The following is a 19,879-nucleotide window of genomic DNA, read 5'->3' as shown; positions in this document are numbered from 1 at the left end:
CACTATCCCTATCAAGATTGTATTTTGCCAATTGGTGTCCTAACCCATCATGTCTCTAGACAGCAGCTGATTCTGCGTTGTGACGACAGAGGACGCACACACACTTGATGCAAAGTGAGGAAAAACAAGAAGAATTTAAACAATAAAAGTCAGAGTCAGATACTTAATGTCAACACAACACAGAGACAGATGGAAACAAGTTGCTAATGTATGAACACGTCTGAGGTCTGAAGATGGTTCTCGCTGGTGTATCCACAGAAACAGGCTTTTACTGTGGCAGGGAAATGACAGGTTGTCAATAGTAATAAGATCAGCTGTTGCTACGAGGAAGACGAGGAACTTGATTTGTTGAAGTGCTCGGCTGCAGCTCCAGAGGCTGTTAGCCAAGACATCCTGAGGGCTACATGTTGATTAACTTTTGTAAAGCACCATGTTATGTTACCAACAATGTCAAATAAGTATTTAATGAACTAAGGAGGAGTTTGTATTGTTAAACTTCACACACATTTCAAAAAATTGTTCCAATTCAGTATCTTTAAATGTGACTGTTTTGAGACCTGAAATAGAAAGACTTGATTCAGTTTAAGATCATTTCTCCACCAGAATAAGAATAACCTGCTGACAGTGTGGACACTTTGCAATGAAGTTAATTAAGATAAGATGTAAGGTATTAAGAATGTTACATTAGGAGATAAGAAATAACATAAATAAAAAAATTGGTCATATGCATTTTGAAACAGCATTCACAACTGGTAAATACTTTTGTCTTTTTACCTGTTCGTTCAACCCATCAAATAACACCGTTTACCTAATAAATACTGAACCTTCCACTTTCCCTTATTGGGCTGTAGTATCCTCACACCATGCACACACACACATTGATGTCAGTGCGTAGATAAACAGTATGCAATCACATAATCCACAGCAGATCATACACACATGATTTACACACCAACAAATACACACAAACACACAAACACACACACACACACACACACACACACACACACACACACACACACACACACACACACACACACACACACACACACACACACACACACACACACACACACACACACACACACACACACACACACACACCTGCAGAGCCTCCAGAAAGCGGAAGGATCCGAGCCGTCGGCCCCGGGGAACCAGGCAGAAACTGGAGTTATGGAGCAGCTCCTGGTAGTCAAACCTGCACAAAAACACAAAGAAAAAACCAGTTCAGTAACAAGACATGTTGCAGGCATCACAACAAATCAAGGTCACAGGATTTGGTCATTCAATCATTAAAACAGAGGAGCGGCGTAACACAGATTTCATTGTCGACTGCTTGTTTGTTTGTTTTTCTTAAATAACCTGTTATTATGTGACAGGCGGATTCTGTCAGCGGCGGTTAGACTGACCTTGTCTTTGGGTGACAAACTGGACACCTGACATCTTATTTAGCTCGCCTCCTCTTTCACACAGACACACTAACACACACACACCATCACAACCCCCACTCCCCCCCTCCCACCCCCACCCCCACACACACACACACACACACACACACACACACACACACACACACACACACACACACAGGTGTCTGTTGGTGAGGTTGTGGGGACAGTTGATCCCCAGACAGATTAGCCTGCAATCTGAAATATCCTCAGGCCAGCCCAGAGATCACACACACACACACACACACACACACACACACACACACACACACACACACACACACACACACACACACACACACACACACACACACACACACACACACACACACACACACACACACACACACACACACACACACACACACACACAATACCTTTTCTTCATCGACTTTGGACAAACAGCAGTGACTTGAAAGTGGAAAAATTCAACCCCAATTTTGAGGTGAACGTGGAACACTCCAGAGAGTTTCTATAGACCTTCTCTCAGGAGGGTATGAATGTTTTATTTTAGTCTTTTTTGTAGAGAAATCTGTTTCAATTAAATCCGCACCTTTCAGTATGAAGCCATTAGCCTTTTTATCTAAACTATCTGCGGCAGAAAGGTTATTTCACATTGAGAGGGCATGTTTGAGATGGCACGGATCCAGGTTATTTTTACAATGGAGATACTTGGGCTGTATCTATTATCATTAAAGGGGCCCTATGCTGCTTTTGGGGGGTTCTCCTGTAGTGTGTTATACAGGTTGTAGTGAATGGTCGGCAAAGGCTAAAATCACAAAGTTCGCTGCAGAAGGAGTTCTCTCCTACACATCTCTAAGAGGTTGACCAATCACAACAGAGCCGGCCAGCTAACCAATCAGAGCAGACTGGGCTCTGGTTTCAGACAGAGGGTGAAAAGAGATGAAAAATAATGTCACAGTAGAGACACTAAATACTAATATAAAAACCTGGAAATGACCATGACTTGTCTCCTTAAAAAAAAATACATTGTTAGTGCTGTAAATCCAGCTGCCGTCCTTCACGAAGAAGCAAACTACACAGAGTTGTGTTTGATACTTAAATAGATTTGGGATGGATTCCTGGAAAGCTCTACAGTCGTGTTGCATCTGTTGCTTAAAGTCTAGACTAACCTCTTAGTGAAACCCTGCTGTGAGGGGCAGCTTACTCTCACTAGGATAAATCTAGCTGTAAAATATTAGTGTCTGCCTTCAAACACTCACATCGATCTCACTTGACGGACAAAATGCACCATGCTGTCAGATCAATATTTAATAAACCTGAATTGAAGGTGAGACATTCTCTCTTCACATATCTTGATAAGATGAAATTGTGTTTGATTATATAACCGCTACCTGTGGACTCCTTTTTTTTTCTTCTATTTGCACGTTTCATTATTTGTCTGCAGTGTATCTCTTGGTGTGCTGGAGCTAGTACTCTACAAGCATGTCTTTGATGAAAAAGGTAACGTCCTTGAAAAATGCTATGCTCGCTAAGAAGGAAAGTCCTTTAGATTGATCCTAATAATAATAGTAATATCACACTAAGGGGAAAGGGAAACCCCCGAAAAAGCATAATAGGGTCTTATCTTGATTAACCTTCAATATGCTAAAGTCTCTCGAGATCATTGAGGTAAGGCATTGACCTCTGATGGTTAAGGTTTGGATAGTTTGTCGGTAATTTTAGTCTCACGATAGGTTTCGCAAATCTAGAGTTACCATTTACTGACTTTCCGTATAACCACGTTCAATTTGAACTGGTGACACTCAAGACATAACCAAATATAACAAAATAGAAAAACAGACACACTGCTGACTGAAATAATTATTATATCAGGGTATATGCAGGAATCCTGAAGTCAAATTTAAGACCTTTTTTAAGACCCTTTCCATACATTTTAAGACCTCATCGCAACTTTGAGTTCTAACCGGTTACATTGGCAACACACTTTACCTCACATTTACTATATTGATTGTAAGATAGCAAAACTAAACAGATTGCAGACAGACTACTGAAGCCTTCTCTCCACATGAACTTCAACCTCTCTGTGAAGGTCAGGTTTAATGCAGTATGCTGCTTTGTTGCTTCTGTAGACTCTGTGCTCTTTCATTCCAGTAAAACTCCTCAGAAACCATTAGAAACCAGTATTTGACCAATAAACAAAACAATTGACAAAACTTTGAACTATGAAATATGTTAAACTTTGGTGAGCTTCAGCGGGGTAATGCCATATAGGAGCTCCCTCACAAATACCCAGGGGTTAAATTGGGCTGGGGCTGTCCGGGGCTAAGCCCTGGCACATAGGACGATGCTCTGACGTCATCACCCTCACACATTTGTCATAGGTTTACAAAAAAGGATATATATGTTAACACTTTTCTCGTTCTTAATATAGACTATATTTAGGGTCTATATGTGTTGACTTTACTTTAAAATAGCAGATCTCTGTGACCGTATATAGTTTGGCTTAGACCCCGGCCCCACACGGTAAAACGCATACGCAAGCGCAAAAAAGGCTTCCTTTCACACGCATTCGATTCATTAACGTGTCCGTTCACACTAGACCGCTGGAAATGCTGGAAACGCTGTAGTACATATGTCATGCCTGTAAGTGGCGCTGCTGCCGCCCGAAATACACCAAAAGCAGCGAAGAAGAACCCGGAGCATGGTTGCCATGGTTGCCCTTCTGTTTATTCTCCTCGGTGGACGGCGTGTTCTCCTGCTGTATCTCTCAGGTAGTCCACCAGCAGATGAAAAACACCGACCTCTCCGCCTTTTCCAAGGAACGAGGGGACCGTACGGCAGAGTTTCCGTAAAAAAATGTTTCCGCCGGTCAACATGTCCATTAAAGTTTAAATCTTCCGTACAAAATTAGGAAAGTGCCGGTCAGAGGTCTTCTTTGTTATTTATTGAGCTTTAAAAAAAATTGATAACGACTCTGTTCTCTGTATAATAATATAATAATATTTAATAAACGGTGACTGCCTCTCTTTTTCTCCCCCTCTTCTGACAGCCCAGCAGCAGCAGGAGACGTGGGGAGAGGGAGGCGGGCTCTTTCATCGTTATCAGAAAATGATCATATAGGGCACACACGGAGCCGTTGGACCCCCAGAGCGTTGCGTATGCCGGTCTTCCCACCTTGGGACCCGTTACCGTAGTCGTTTATTCCCCCCCCCACACACACAGAGAGCGGAGCAAGGTAACAAAACTTAAAATAATAAGCACGATTTTACGGCGCGCTATGCATGGGACCGCCTTGTGGGGTTTCCCGACATGTCGTTTCAGTAAATTAAAGGGTGTTTCATGTTGTCGTTGCTGTGGGACTTCTTAATACCTTGGAAAATGCCATTTAATACTTTTTAATACTTTTTAAAAGCCTTAATTTTCGCTAAATTGATTTATCAACTTTTAATACTTTTTAAGACCCCGCGGACACCCTGTATATTGTCGTAGAACCGTATAAGAGCCAGAATACTTGCGTCAAGTCCGCCAAGAGTATGTGTGTCTGTCTAAAGCACATGTGTCAAACTCGAGGCCCGGGGGCCAATTCAGGCCCTTGGTGGATTTAATTTCGGCCCGCGGGATAATTTTTGATTACTATTAGATCTGGCCCGCACAACTTCACTCCATCCTGAGGGTCTCCTCAGCTCAGAGCCTGAGCCCAAACATTGATGACCTTGCACCCAAGATGAGATGCCAAGTATCTGCTTGAACTAGCATCACAGAGCAGCACACTGAGTTTAATGGATGTTTCCTTCTGAACTTTTTCTCTTGTTACAACAGGGCATGTTTGTTTTGTTCTTTGAGGGAAATCGTTTTTTTGAAGCTGTTGTTGGCCTGAGGAAAAATGTAATCATAAGAAATGACTCTGGAAAAGCTGCAGATAGAGCCATAATAAATGAATGCAACTGATTATTTAATGTTTAATGCTGTTTTTATAAGCAATAATTTAAGCTTTGTTAGTTCCAGGTTTAATATGTGCAATAAGTTCATTTCAATAAGTTTTGCAATAAACATTGACAACACCGGCCCTCTGATTGGTCAATTCAGAACATGTGACTACGTTGTTAATCCAGTAGAACAGACCGCTGTCAAGGACTGTAATGACCGTTGCTAAGGAGGATCAAGAAAGAGAAAGAGAAAGTAAAAGAGGTTAAAAAAATAATAATTCTATTCTTCTGGCTAAAATATATATTTTTAAAAGTCAATCAAGGAGTAATCTTAATTTAAAGTGTTTGAAGAGTAGATACAAAATACAATTTCTCTTGGAAAAAAATATTGCCACAAAAAATCAAGGGGTGGCTCGACACGCCATGAAATGGGAAATAATGAGCTCTAACGAAGAGTGGGATTAAAGGAACAATAAATATGCTTGCCATGTTGTGTTTTTGGTGGTTTTTGGTTGTCAACCTATATTTGTTTGTGAAATGTTGAAGTGATCCTACTGACTGTATCTTTATTTCTTCTGTTTTTGTTTTGTTTTTGTCCTAGATGGGAATGTCATCTCCTATATGTTATTGTAATGTCCATGTTTGTGTCTTTAGCCGGTACAAAATGTAAAAATAATTATTTTGGCGGCCCACTTGCAATGCCTTCGCGGACCACTAGGGGGCCGCGGCTCACAGGTTGGGAACAGCTGAACTAAAGGATGAAACTCAAGAGCATGGATCAAATCCTCTAGATAAGACCCTTCTTATATTCACCAACTATTGAGGAGCTTCCTAGGTTCTCTAGTCGGGGGCTTCTGATTTGTTTTTCTGCGTTGATTTATTCTACATCTTCATCTGTCACCGCAGCCTCCTCATGGCTCTGTGTTTCCTGGTACTCTGGCACCATGGAGCTTTTCCATCTGTGTGTCGGTGTTTCCTCTCAGGGATTCTTTCAGGGAATCAGGCTTCTACGTCTCCAGGGAAAACATGCTTTCCTGCCAATTGTGGTCAAGACGTGACATGGCAACAAATGCTTTACACACCATTGCTTATAGTGCATGGAGCAGCAGAGGAATGTGTTATCTTTTTGTTTCTGTTACTGTTGTTTACTCTCTTTAATTTCAAGTTAAAACTACATACATTAATCTAAAATAAATAGATGTTATTCGCACTATTTGAATAAAACAAGCGTGTAAAGAAGTCCGGTGAGATCCAATTAAAAACAACACTAAGAATTGCATTTAACTTTTGGTCTTAAAGCCACTTGACCAAACTGCATTTTCCCATCAACAGCCCTGCAGAAATATCTCAGACCAGAGCAATTTCCACCCTGTCAGTATAGACAGGCTCTTCACTTGTCTACCCACTCTCCACATACTGTGTTTAGAATTGAAAAGGTCAGTGATCAAGGACAAAGTCAAGTCGCTGCTCCTCCTCAGTCCACTTATTGATTTACTGGGAGTGGATCCCCTGAGAAACTGGGACACACCAGCTGCTCTGAGAGGGAAACCCAGGATATCCCAAGAAGAGATGGAGAAATTAAGCAAACAAGGACATATCATCTGCTCTGCATGGTGTGGTGCCACCATCACTCTGATCCAGATAATGGCATCAAAATAGTCCCTAAAAAGAAATACTCAGATGTATTCGGAGACAAACTCTTTTCATGGCATACAGTCTTTTCAAAATGAACCTCAAAGTAGGTTTACTCACTTAACAAACATAAAGTTAAGGCAACAAGTATACTTGGTTAAGCGATGGAACAGATAGCAGTTTAGACCAAAGAAAAATATGCTTTTTATGTCAAATGAGTAGGTTTGTAAGCTATCTTTAATAAGCCCTATTAATTATTTTTCAAAAAAGAGCCGGCCAGTTAACCAATCAGATCAGACTGGGCTCTGGTTTCAGACAGAGGGTGAAAAGAGGTGCTGCAGCACAGACAGTATGAGAAAAATAAAGAGCTTTTTGAACATTAAAGCATGAAGGGGGTTGAGATGCACAGGCTGCAGTGGAGACGCTGCGCACAGCTGATCGACAGCTGGGACACAAACCGCCAAATACAAAAATATAATTCAGATCCAGTCGTCATGACTCCACTCCGGAGGGATTCCCCGATCATTTCTTACAGTTTCTCATCAAGGGGGGGGGGGTCTCCTGTCCCCGGTACAAACACACTGCCTGAGGAAGGCTATGTGTATTATTTTTGTCATTAACCTTTTTCGGACCACTTATTTATTTATTTTGGTGTCGATCCGACCTCCATGCTGCTACTCTGGTTCAAACTGCATCCACCAAACAATATGATTTATCTCGACCTCCCCAAAATAACCAAAATCTGACACGGTGTGAGATGTTTTCTTTAGCTGTTCTGTTGTCATTTCCTGCGATCTTCTCCATGCAGTCAGTCAAAATGAATGAATGAATGAAAGGGCGTTTCTTTGACTATTTATAGGCAAACATGGGCGTTCCGTGAAGCCAGCAAAAGCTGCACCGCATTTCGAGTCGGTTGTGATTTATAAAGGGAAACCGGCGTAGGAAGTGCCGCACGCACTTTCCTCGGCGGTACTCAATGTTTGGTGAGTCGGAAAGTGGCGGGAAATGTATGGACCTATTTTTCGGATTTCTACTACGTAAGCAACCTTCCCACGTGAATCCTACGCACCGCGTTATACATGAGGCCCCATGAGCTGAGTTGGTAGCAGCAGGACCTCGATTACTTCAAACTGTTCTGATCGGTATCTGATTGCAGCGGGAAAAAAAACTACATTTGTATGCATGAGAACTACCAATCTGTAGGAACAATTATCTAACAATCTGCTAACTTCTGGGGGAAATCCATTACATAGGAGCAGTGTTATGGATGTGGGATGATTTGTAGTATTCTTTTTCGTGTTTGTGTCCATGTTAGACACGATGAGACAAACTGACAATAGACATACCGAGTTGGATGATACCCAGTAAGGAAGAATTAAAAATCAATATGTGTCACAGAGAATCACTCAGAACAGTTTAGGTGAAAAACAATCAGGAGAGAGTGATCGATACAGTATGAGGCTTTACAGAGTAGACCCAATGTGGTTTACAATGCTGACAAATATGTTTTCATATTGGAGGACAAAACACAAGAAAAAACTCAACCAATGAATACAGTAGGAGAGATTTTGTCACACGTACATGACTGACAGCTCTCTGTAACAGTCTGCTGTTTAATGAGTCAGACAAATATTTCAAACGTTTGTCATTAAGTCAGAAACATTCTCAACAAAAGTTCTCAAGGCAAAGTAGAGTGCCAATAAATGCAGCGTCGTCCCGAACATTTAGGGCTGAATGAAAACACGTCTACATGCTTGTGAAGAATGCAATCAAATTTTCTAATTGCAAATGTTTTAATAACATGACTCACTTTATGTGCTTCAAAGGATAAATGAGTGCAAAGAGAATAACTGAATATAAAGAGGACAGGGTGCCATTAGAACTGTCAAATTCAGTACCTGATCAATTCACATACAATGTGTTGGAGCGCAATAGAAGGGTAAGTTACATAGTGATGTCAGCATGTTACAGAGGTAAAGAAATACAAGTTGCTCATTAATCTTGTGAAGTGCTTGTGTCAGACAATATTTAACACTGAAGCGCTGAGAGATTGCTGTTATAAAAATGTACAATTGTTTCCAGCTTTAGCAGGAAATGGAAGTTGTTGACAGATAAATGTTTTTTTGCTCTGTAAATGCAGTAAATACATATTCAGCCTCACAAATATTCTGTAATCAGGACCCTTGAGGAGATTCCAGCCTCCCAACATTTATCATTATAAATGCAGTGTACTGTTTAAACAAAAAAATGGCATCAGTAGTAATTACTACAAAGAGGCACCTCAAACACACACACACACACGCACGCTCGCACACACACACACACACACACACACACACACACACACACACACACACACACACACACACACACACACACACACACACACACACACACACACACACACACACACACACACACACACACACACACACACACACAAACGCAAACTGAAGGCTTTGTCTCAGACAGAGACTAGTAGTCCCTCCTGGTGTAATTGTTCAACGTGTGAAGTCTCAAATGCATTGTGTGGATACATTAATAATAAAGGAGACACACACACACACACACACACACACACACACACACACACACACACACACACACACACACACACACACACACACACACACACACACACGGTTGTCCTTGAAGAGAAAAATAACGTTTGTTTATAAAAGAGCTAACAGGGCTAAAATGTGGCTCAGTTGTGCAATTTACAAGACAATGGAAATAAATGGAACACCTTGAACCGTACAGGAGGAAGTGTTTTCCTTCAAACAGCTGGGAAAGGAGAGACAAATGAGCAGAGGAGGTTAAGAGAGCTGTCAAACTATTGGTTCTCAATGTACAGCCAACCAAGAAGATTTCTAGAAAGATCGTATCTGGTAAGACAAGCAGGCACCAAGGACTTTAAACGCACAGACACTTTTAAACATTTGATCCAAATGTCTTTTGAGATTCCAACAGCAGAAGAAAAACAAAGGGAATGGGATGAATGAAAACAAAATTAAAAGGCAAAGCTGGTGCTAGCTCACTAAATTGAAGTTTGGGGCAGTAAAAAGGGAAAAAACTAAATAGAATTCTGCGCACAAAGCACTGAGCTTCAAAAAACTTTAATGACAATTGCGAATAGCCGGAATGGTTACGCTGCCTAACTTCTAATGTATGAATGAAATAACCATTCCAGCTATTTCACTCATACATTATAAGTTAGACAGCGTACCTTGATCCAATAAAGGCAATAAAGACATGTTTTGGAACCCTAACCATGATGTGTGATATATACTAATAGAGGGAAGCCGCTTGTGTCAATTAAAATACAAAGAAGAGCGGGGGAGAAGGTCCCAAAGCTCAGTACAGTGAAGAATCTTAGCTGTCCATTTGTGAGACTTTAAAGCAAACATGATGATAACTCAGACACCAAGGGGGAAAGTACCCGCACTTAAGTTACTAAATAAATGACTAAATTAAAAGAACTGGGCGTCAAGGCTAAAAGACATACTGAAGCGAAACATCCGAGCCACGTCTATCAACAGTCTGTTGGAGGACTTTGTCAAAGCATCAACAAACTATTTAACGCTTTTCATCGCTTGCTCGCTTCAAAAGTTGAGCAATATTCAACTTTTGAAGCTTCGATGGAAGCGTCAGCCAATCAAATCATACGCCAGTACAAGCTCTAGCCAATCAAACAGCGTGTTTGTGTGTCCGGGGCGGGAGATCCATGTGATTGGTTGTTGGTCGAGTTTCAGACACGCCCACCGGCAAGCTTGAACGCACGCCGCCGAATGGACGCTGCGGGAGTGTGTGCGTGTGTGTTTAAAAATGTGTTGGATTTGCAGCTGCGTTCTCTACAGCTAGTCTTGTAAATGTACTGTATTTAGTGCAGAGCCGTGCTCGTGCATTTAAAAGCGCTCCAATCTGTTGTGAACAAATCACATTACTCAGGCACCATATGGGAAATGTTTGATGGATTAATGGATGCTGAAAACAATGGGAAGTAATGGGGTCTGGATGAGTGGAGAGAGCATTAGTGATTGAAAGCTTTCTGGTGTGAATGTGTCTGTGTCTCCTTTTGTCTCTGAAGAGGAAGTTTAAGCACTATGTTCATTTACTAAGTGTGTTACATTTCAGTTTTTCAATTCACAATATGTATGACAACAGGTGGTTAGAAGATCCATGCAAACTAATCACAAACCCCGCTGTAGACATGTGTTTTATGTGCAGTTTGTGTAAAGTTTGGGAGTTTCATAATAGGATCTGTATTAGCAAATTGTGCAAGGTGGATGTAAGCGGAAATACTACGACTTTCGGCAGTAGGCCTATCATTGTTAACTTTCATATGCAAACTACAGGGTTTCTTTACAGGGGGCAGAACAGGCAGGAGTACCAGTCCAAATACCTGCAGACAGTGGCACGACTTTCAGAGCAAAACCTGAGCTGCAAGTGTGTGTGTGTGTGTGTGTGTGTGTGTGTGTGTGTGTGTGTCTGTGTGTGTGTGTGTGTGTGTGTGTGTGTGTGTGTGTGTGTGTGTGTGTGTGTGTGTGTGTGTGTGTGTGTGTGTGTGTGTGTGTGCGTGTGTGTGTTTCAGGGAGAATCATTTGCATGTTCATTGCTGTGTCAGTGTGTGTCTTCCAGAAAGAGAGAAATCTCCATATTTATCACTGTGTGCGTGTGTGTGTGTGTGTGTGTGTGTGTGTGTGTGTGTGTGTGTGTGTGTGTGTGTGCAGTGTTTCCCCTAGGATGGAGTCATAGCAGCGGTGCTAAGGCACGCGGGCCCAGCAAAATGTGAGCGCGGCGCGCGTGGACATTTTAAGTGTGTGCGCGTGCGAAGTGCTTCCCGCCATTATGTTTCTATTTGTCTGCCAGCACAAGAAAGACACATACATCATTAAAAGCTTCAAATGTATTCAGTATTGTATGAACATAATTGGTGGTTGGACCTCACATCCTCTAGGGGGGTCCGGGGGTATGCCCCCCCGGGAAGATTTGTTTTTACATTTTAATATAAAATGCTTCAATCTGGTGCACTTTGAGCACACAATGACTAGAGACTAGATCTAACTCTAAACACCCATATGAAAAAGATCGTTTTACATTTTAATAATCAAATAATTGAACATACCAATAAACTACCATAGCCAATAACACATATGTAACTTATTTTATTTTTGTTGTTCATTTACATCACTTTCATCAGGCAATTTTTTTGTTTAATATCAGGTGTCAAAAGAGCATGGCACCTAGTAATGAATGTGCCAAATGTCTCCACTTCGTTCCACTGCCCCAGTGACTTGAATATCTTGGGTTCTGCCACCCTTCATGCAGATCTAGATCCCTCCGCTTCGCGTCGGGATCCTGATCAGCCTGTCGGGTGTTCTTTTCCCCATAATGACCGCATCGCTGCACGTTATCCCTTACAAACTAACTAAGTTAGCTAGATGTAATTCATTCTTAACTGTAGGCTTTTATCAAAGTATTAATTTACTTAATCTAAATGTAACAACATTTTAAATTATAATAACTTACATTTATGGCGTTATGACCTTCTTCTTGAGGTGATTGTGTCCAAATAAAGTTATGTCTGCTTCAACTTGCTGTTGTCTGTCTTGTCAGGCAGTTTTCCTTCAGCTCTGAAAATGACAGCTTTCCCGCGTATCGGTGGCTCGAAGTTGCCGCGAGCGCTAGGGGGCAGCACTTATAATTATTGAAAACATATAGGGGAAACACTGGTGTGTGTGTGTGTGTGTGTGTGTGTGTGTGTGTGTGTGTGTGTGTGTGTGTGTTCCTTCTCTGGCTGAGTTGAAACACAGGTCTCTGGGCTGTATCTATTAGAGCTTAATGCTGCAGACCGGTCTGGCTCAGAATATCAATGCACACTCACACTCACACTCACTCACTTTTACATATCACACACATATAGAAAACACACACACACACACACACACACACACACACACACACACACACACACACACACACACACACACACACACACACACACACACACACACACACACACACACACACACACACACACACACACACACACACACACACACACACACACACACACCAGGATGTAACAGAATAACATATACATAGAGGAAGAGGCCCCTTTAAATAAACCTGCAATTACGTAAATACGTCGACATTTACACAAGCAGCATTTAGAAGCTGTAACGTTCAGTACAAATACGAAATCATATATAGTAAAAGTTAATAACAAAGATATTTGTAGTGCTGATTTTTTGTAAAAAAGGAACCAATCCATTAACAAATACCATTTAACACCAATACGATGAGCACATTTATCATGCAACTGTTAAAAACTTTAAACAATGTATCAAATTATAATATTTCGGGATTTCTATTAAAAGTTGTCACATGAAAAATGACTTTTCAGCTTTTTTATTACCCTTTTGGACTTTTTCTTTCCTATTATTTGAAGTGTAATAATCACCCTGTTGCACAGATCAAGCTCCATTCATTTATTCTTGTCATTTTCAAGGACTTTCATCTGACTTGTTTTAATTGACCAGAGCTGCAGAGAGTGTGTGACGATAACAAGAGAACATTTGGCCTTGGGTTTTACCTGAAAATCATTTTGTGGCATTCCATTTTTTCAAGTGTGCTGAACAAGAGATGTTGTTGTTGGGAAATCATTCTCGCGCAAAACAGGTAAAAGCTTTCTGTGACCTTTCAGGACGGACATCCTCTTTTTCCCTCAGCAAATACATCCCTTCAAAGTGGAGGAATAGAAAAGCTGCATCTTTAGTTATTTATTTTATATTTTCCACAGATCAGCAGGTGACAGGTTGACATTTCCAAATCAGAAACGTGGGTTGTTATTATGTGTTATCAGCTGTGTGTGTGTGTGTGTGTGTGTGTGTGTGTGTGTGTGTGTGTGTGTGTGTGTTATCTGTGTAACGTTAATGTCAATTTAAAAGTGTGTCGAGATAAGATTGTGGTTCTGTGTAAATTGCTTTAGGTTGTAAAAATGTTTTTGCGTAATTTGTATCGAAAGGTTAAATAAATATTAAAGTGAAGGATGTTAAAGTATTAGTTTGTTTCCCAATAGCTCTAAGGTGCAAGACTGAATGATCGACTGAATAAAACCTAGCTCTACTTCCCGCTGAATCCCAATTTTTAGACTAACTTGCTAATCAGAATGAAATGATTAAATCCATTAAAGGTTACAAATGTTATGGTTTATGTTATTGAACAATGTGAAAATTAAAACAGCCATGGAAGGAAACTGTCTCAGGAAATACAAAATAAAACAAATACACATATTCCTCAATGCTTTTTATTTCGGTTTGTTTCTAGTTAGATCAAATCTATAACATTGATCTCCACATGAAAAAAATAAATGGATGAATGAAAATGTAATGCTAATAAATACGTTATTATTATGACAGAATAATAATAAACACTGTTTTGCAGAGATACTTATCGTTAATAGTAAGAATGTGCAGTATTTGAATACATGTTTACATTTCTGAATTGCAATAAGACTTCAAGGATAAGTTGTTTCTATGAACAGGGAAAATTGAGACGAGACGAGTGATGTGAAATATTTGTAATTAACAGTAGAAGCATTTCAAACAACCTACTTTCCTTCTTAAAAAGCCATGTGACTGTCAAGTGTAGTCTTTCTGTTATTTCAAAAGCAAATACGTCAATAAATAGCAAGAATCCACATTTCATTTTCAATCTAGATGTAATTGAAAGCATAGAAAGTATGAAGAATATGTTTTCAAAGCTGACAGAAACAGCACCTCACGAAGAGATCAGGGTTACACATTTACAGACACAAACAACTTCTTCTTCTTCTTCTTTCTTATTTTCTATAGTTTATCAGGTGAAGTGTGTCATATGGATGAAACCACAACGCCTCAGTTTTTATTCAGCCTGACAGGCTCCAATCTATTCGTGGAGATCCACTGATGACCGCAGACTATTCACACTCACACATGATGGAAAAATAAACTTGCGAGGTTAGCCTCAGTGCAGGAATCCAGGAATCAATAATCCTGAATACACGCCACTTAACTCTCGCCCGCCCGCCTCTAACACACTCTCTATCTCTCTCCTTCCAGAACAAAAATTGAGCCAAAGTCACCCCCCCCCCCCCGCCCCCAATTCTTCTTTACCCTCCACCATGCTTCCAAGTACTTCCTGTTTCCAGAGATAGCGACAGGCATTAAACAATATCGGGCAGGAAATCAGAGATGTAACAACGTCTACTGCTGAATTATTTAATACTATAAAAGGTACACAAACCAATGCGCACACACACACGCACGCACGCACGCACGCACACACACACACACACACACACACACACACACACACACACACACACACACACACACACACACACACACACACACACACACACACACACACACACACACACACACACACACACATATGAGATTGAATGCAGGTATACTGATGATGACTTTGATAAGAGATGGGAGACAGCATGGTATTTTTTATCAAACTGAGTCTTTGCATTCATTTCCCAGAACTAGAGGACAGTTGGTTCTTAAGCAAAGAGCATCAAGACACACATAATTGACATAATGAACACTTTAGATATTCCCTATCCTAAGGCAATGGTTTTTATGGTGCTTTTCAATAGAAATATACTTAAAGAGGATTCAATTGCACTGTCTCATTTATCATAAGTAATAAACAAATCAGAATCTAAGTCAGGTTTATAGCCGAACATGCAAGGAAGTTGCTTTGGTGTATAATGGTGCATACATAAAGGAACATTAATTGTAAGAAAAGGGGTAGAAGTATTATAAAGACTATAATAACAGGACAAAATGGAAAAATATTCATGTCAAATGTAAATATAAAAAATATATTTATATGACTAAATAAAATAAAATTCAATATGTGAAGTAATTGAATGTGAAGTTGAGAGCTGTGCAGAAAAAGAGGTACAGTTGAACAGAAATGTGTAAAGTAAAGGAATGTGAGACAGTATTAAAATGCATTCATGTTATGCTTAGTGTCGATAGAGCAGTGCTTCTCAAACTCTTTTCAGTAATGTTCCCCTTTTGAAACATTTTCTCAGCCAAGTACCCCCTGACCGACATTTTTGATAGAAAAAGCCTATATACATAATTACAATATAGTGATGTTCCATCAGTGTGTGATTATCTCCTTCATGCACGAATTACAACAAACTAAGGATATTTTCATCTCTATGCATGAACAAAAAGAATATAACAGTAGTATCTGTTTAACAAACCAATGAACAAAATGATATATTATGAAACACTATAAGATACAATACACAAATCTGACATGTTTATATGAGGACCCCCTTGGTGGTTCAAGGAATATTTTATATGAAATTGTGTTTTCTATTGAACTTATTGTACTAAGATTATTTTTGTAATCATGATTGGTATTTTTTTAATTAACCTTTTTTTATTTGTTGTATCTCACGTACCCCCTGCAGTACCCCAACGTACCCCTAGGGGTTCGCGTACACCCATTTGAGAACCACTGCTCTAGAGAGTGAGTGTCAGTGGAGGAAACGTGATTCAACTGCAATGTGTTTCTGCTAATGGAAGTGTTTCCGTTCTAGCGCGCACCTGTCGGCCACCGTACGTAATATTAATATCTCTAGCAAATGATTTTAGGTAAACAGATAAGATAACTCTCAGACAGTTGTCATCATCCACAAAGCTCTGTTTCTCGATGTATCATCATACCTGTCTATATGTCACAGAATATGGATAATTGCCAAACAACCCCTGATTCACTCTTGATTTTTTTTCACTTCATAACATGAAGATCATTACTCATTATCGATGGAGGGGAAACACAGATGGTGAAGCTCGAGGCGTGAGATCGAAGGCTGTGCTCTTGTTGGGGTTAGAGTGATTTATACCCCGTCTGTATTTATATACCGTGTGTGTGTGTGTGTGTGTGTGTGTGTGTGTGTGTGTGTGTGTGTGTGTGTGTGTGTGTGTGTGTGTGTGTGTGTGTGTGTGTGTGTGTGTGTGTGTGTGTGTGTGTGTTTCCTCTACACCTCGTTGAGGAATGAAAGGCTCCGGATGTCATCAGTTCCCATATTGATTTTCCTGCTCACATGCTTAATTGAAGTTGTTGGGCTATACATAATTGAAGTTGGTTCTCTCAATCTCTCTCCCCCTTCCCTTTCCCCCCCTCAAACATTAAAAAGAGTAAAGTCATACCTCTTCCTGCTCTCCACTCTTTTCTCATTTCGTTTCAAGAGACAAGTGTTAATGGGGAAGCCTGTGGCTATGTACTTTTGATAGAGTGGTAGGGTGCATGTGTGTGTGTGTGTGTGTGTGTGTGTGTGTGTGTGTGTGTGTGTGTGTGTGTGTGTGTGTGTGTCCATTTGGTGTGAACATGTAAGAGTGTGTGCAGCTTATAAGTGAAAGAGAAGCCTGTAGGAGGAGGTAACAAACTCAAGAAAGACTTTGTGATAACAGAGATGTCATATCACTGATTGCCTTTGACTGTTTCCTAGTCTCCTCTCCAGTGTCGTCACATTATGAAAACACTTTGAAATGATAAATGAAGTTGGAAGAGTCCGAGCTGAGAGCTGAGAAGAGAAAAACCCTGGATAAGCACGGCAGTGGTTGGAGAACAGCCTGCAGTAATAAATTGATGCATTTTAATATTTCATTCTTGTGCATGAAGACTCACAAGTGTTTGCTCAGTTCAGAAAAAGACAGCATTATTAAATGAGCTGTCACTTCTATAATTAAACAGAAGAAAGCGAGGAATGATTCTCTCAGGATCGAAGTAACGCCTTGTTTAATACAGATCATCAGTTAGAGGGAAGTCAGAGGCACGACTTCTCTGTAACAGGAAGCTGAAACGGGATCCGTCCAAAGTGAAAAGACTTATGACGCTGCATTTTATATGTTGGAGTTGTTTCTCCTCTTCCTCAGATCTTCTTTCTTTGGGGTAATCTTCCTCCTCATCTTTACAGATCTGTTCAACTTTGATCTCTCCCCGTGAGGTGTCGCCTCCTTCCTCATCTTCAACACAGATGTATTTCCTTCTATGCAGATCTTCTTTCTCCTTTTAAAAGCCTTATTGTTTTACTCAAAGATCTCCCTCTCCATCTCCCTGCTTTAAGCCCCTGTCACACTGTCCCGAAATTGACACCCGATGGACACACGATTAAGGAAATGTTCAAATTCAGCTCTGATCGTAACAACATCGGGCCTTTCGTGAGGGCATCTTAATCCATCGTATGACCGCCGGTGGAGTTTCTCAGGCTCCGGCAGCAACTTCGTGAGCGGCAACTTCATGAGGCACTCGTGAGGGCATCTTGTCAAATCGTGAGGGCATCTTGTTATCATCGGTGCCATCGGGCATTCGCCCTCACTCTGATCGGGGCGAATGCCCGATGGCACCGATGATAACAAGATGCCCTCACGATGGCCTTACGAAGGGCAAAATTGACACGAATTCAACACGAAAATGAACCTTCACAAGGTCCTTCGGCAATTTTTTGGCATGCCAAAGATTTTGCCACCGCTCACGAAGTTGCTGCCTGAGCCTAAGAAACTCCATCGGCGGTCATACGATGGCTTAAGATGCCCTCACGAATGTCCCGATGTTGCTACGATCAGGACCGAATTTGAACATTTCCTTTATCGTGTGTCCATCGGGTTGTTTTATTGCACAACAAAATCATGTAAACATATTATGTAAATAACCCAATTTGTGTTCTGTGAAACTGAAAAGGATATCATATATTATTTTGAAGGCGAGTTGACAGGAAGTTGTTGTTGCTATAGAAACAACATTATGGAGAAAACTTAATATCTTCTACATATAAAGACGGAGAAAGTAAAGAACAAAGTCTGAAAATATCAGCACAGTATCATAATACTTTAAGATAATTGTTTGTGTTACTTTCGTTGCAGTTGTATGTCTTAAATGTAATGTAAATGTTGCCTTCGTGTGTGGCTCGGGGCCATCTTCGTGCGAAATTCACAATTCCATATTCGTGTGTCCATCGGGTGTACATTTCGGGACGGTGTGACAAGGGGCTTTAGTGTTGCACAGAACCGGTTAAAGTCCTCTCAGACCAGATGTTAAAATGTTCATTTACTGAGACAAACACCAGGAGAGATGATACAAAAGACAGCTAACAAGCTAACTGTACCTCATGAAACTGTCTTCAAGAAAAAATGTCTTTCTCCAGAAGTGAAGAGATGGAAGAAGGTTAGAACCAAGTTTAAATCCTATGAAAATGGTTAAAAAGGCCCTTTCGGCCGAAAGGGTTCAAGCACCGAAAAAATATCACCGAATGTCAGAGAACAGGGTTACGTTGGTAAGCTAACGTGTTGTTGTGATGACGTAATCAAAACGCGGCGACAAGCACGGCGCGCGACCATGCTCGCAGCTGGCTCACAGCCAACATGTCTGCCGCTTGGAGATATTTAAAAATATCAGAGAAAGAGGCGCGGATTGTAAAACGTGTTCAGCTGACATTTCTCGAGGGGGTGTAACTGCAAAGACTTTCACCACTTCGGGATTACTCCACCACTTGAAATCAAAACACCCGGACAAATATGCGGAGTATGATCAAATCACAAGCACTGACAGCGAGAGACTGTTCAGCGCTGCCTCTCATGTGCTTGATGAGAAGAGGAACAGACTTATGGCTGATAAAGCAGAGAAGCTACTGTTCATTAAAAAGAACCTTCCACTTTTCCTTAATAAGTAGACCAGGCTGGCTTATCATAAGCTTATCTAGTTCTACATGTCTACTCTATACCCACTTTCCTGAACAATTTTCATTGTGAGTTATAATTCACCATCTCAGGTTATCATTAGGGGGAAATGACAGCAGCACAGTGTTCAATATATTGTACTTTCGGTATCTAAATG

General features: G+C 40.7%; 1 protein-coding gene across 1 annotated transcript in view; it reads right to left on the bottom strand.

Annotated features, from left to right (window-relative positions):
- The window catches only part of LOC307016392 (exostosin-1), a 431,895-nt gene that overhangs the window by 61,875 nt on the left and 350,141 nt on the right, over positions 1-19,879 (bottom strand). Inside the window, exon 4 of the mRNA XM_079645497.1 lies at positions 1,105-1,198. Within this exon, the coding sequence (XP_079501623.1) occupies positions 1,105-1,198 (94 nt within the window). The remainder of the gene's footprint in view (positions 1-1,104; positions 1,199-19,879) is intronic.

Source organism: Notothenia rossii (genome assembly GCF_949606895.1).
Source record: "Notothenia rossii genome assembly, chromosome: 8".
Lineage (NCBI taxonomy): Eukaryota > Metazoa > Chordata > Actinopteri > Perciformes > Nototheniidae > Notothenia > Notothenia rossii.
The sequence above is the reverse complement of the archived record's forward strand: the minus strand, read 5'-3'. Positions and strand labels throughout refer to the sequence as shown.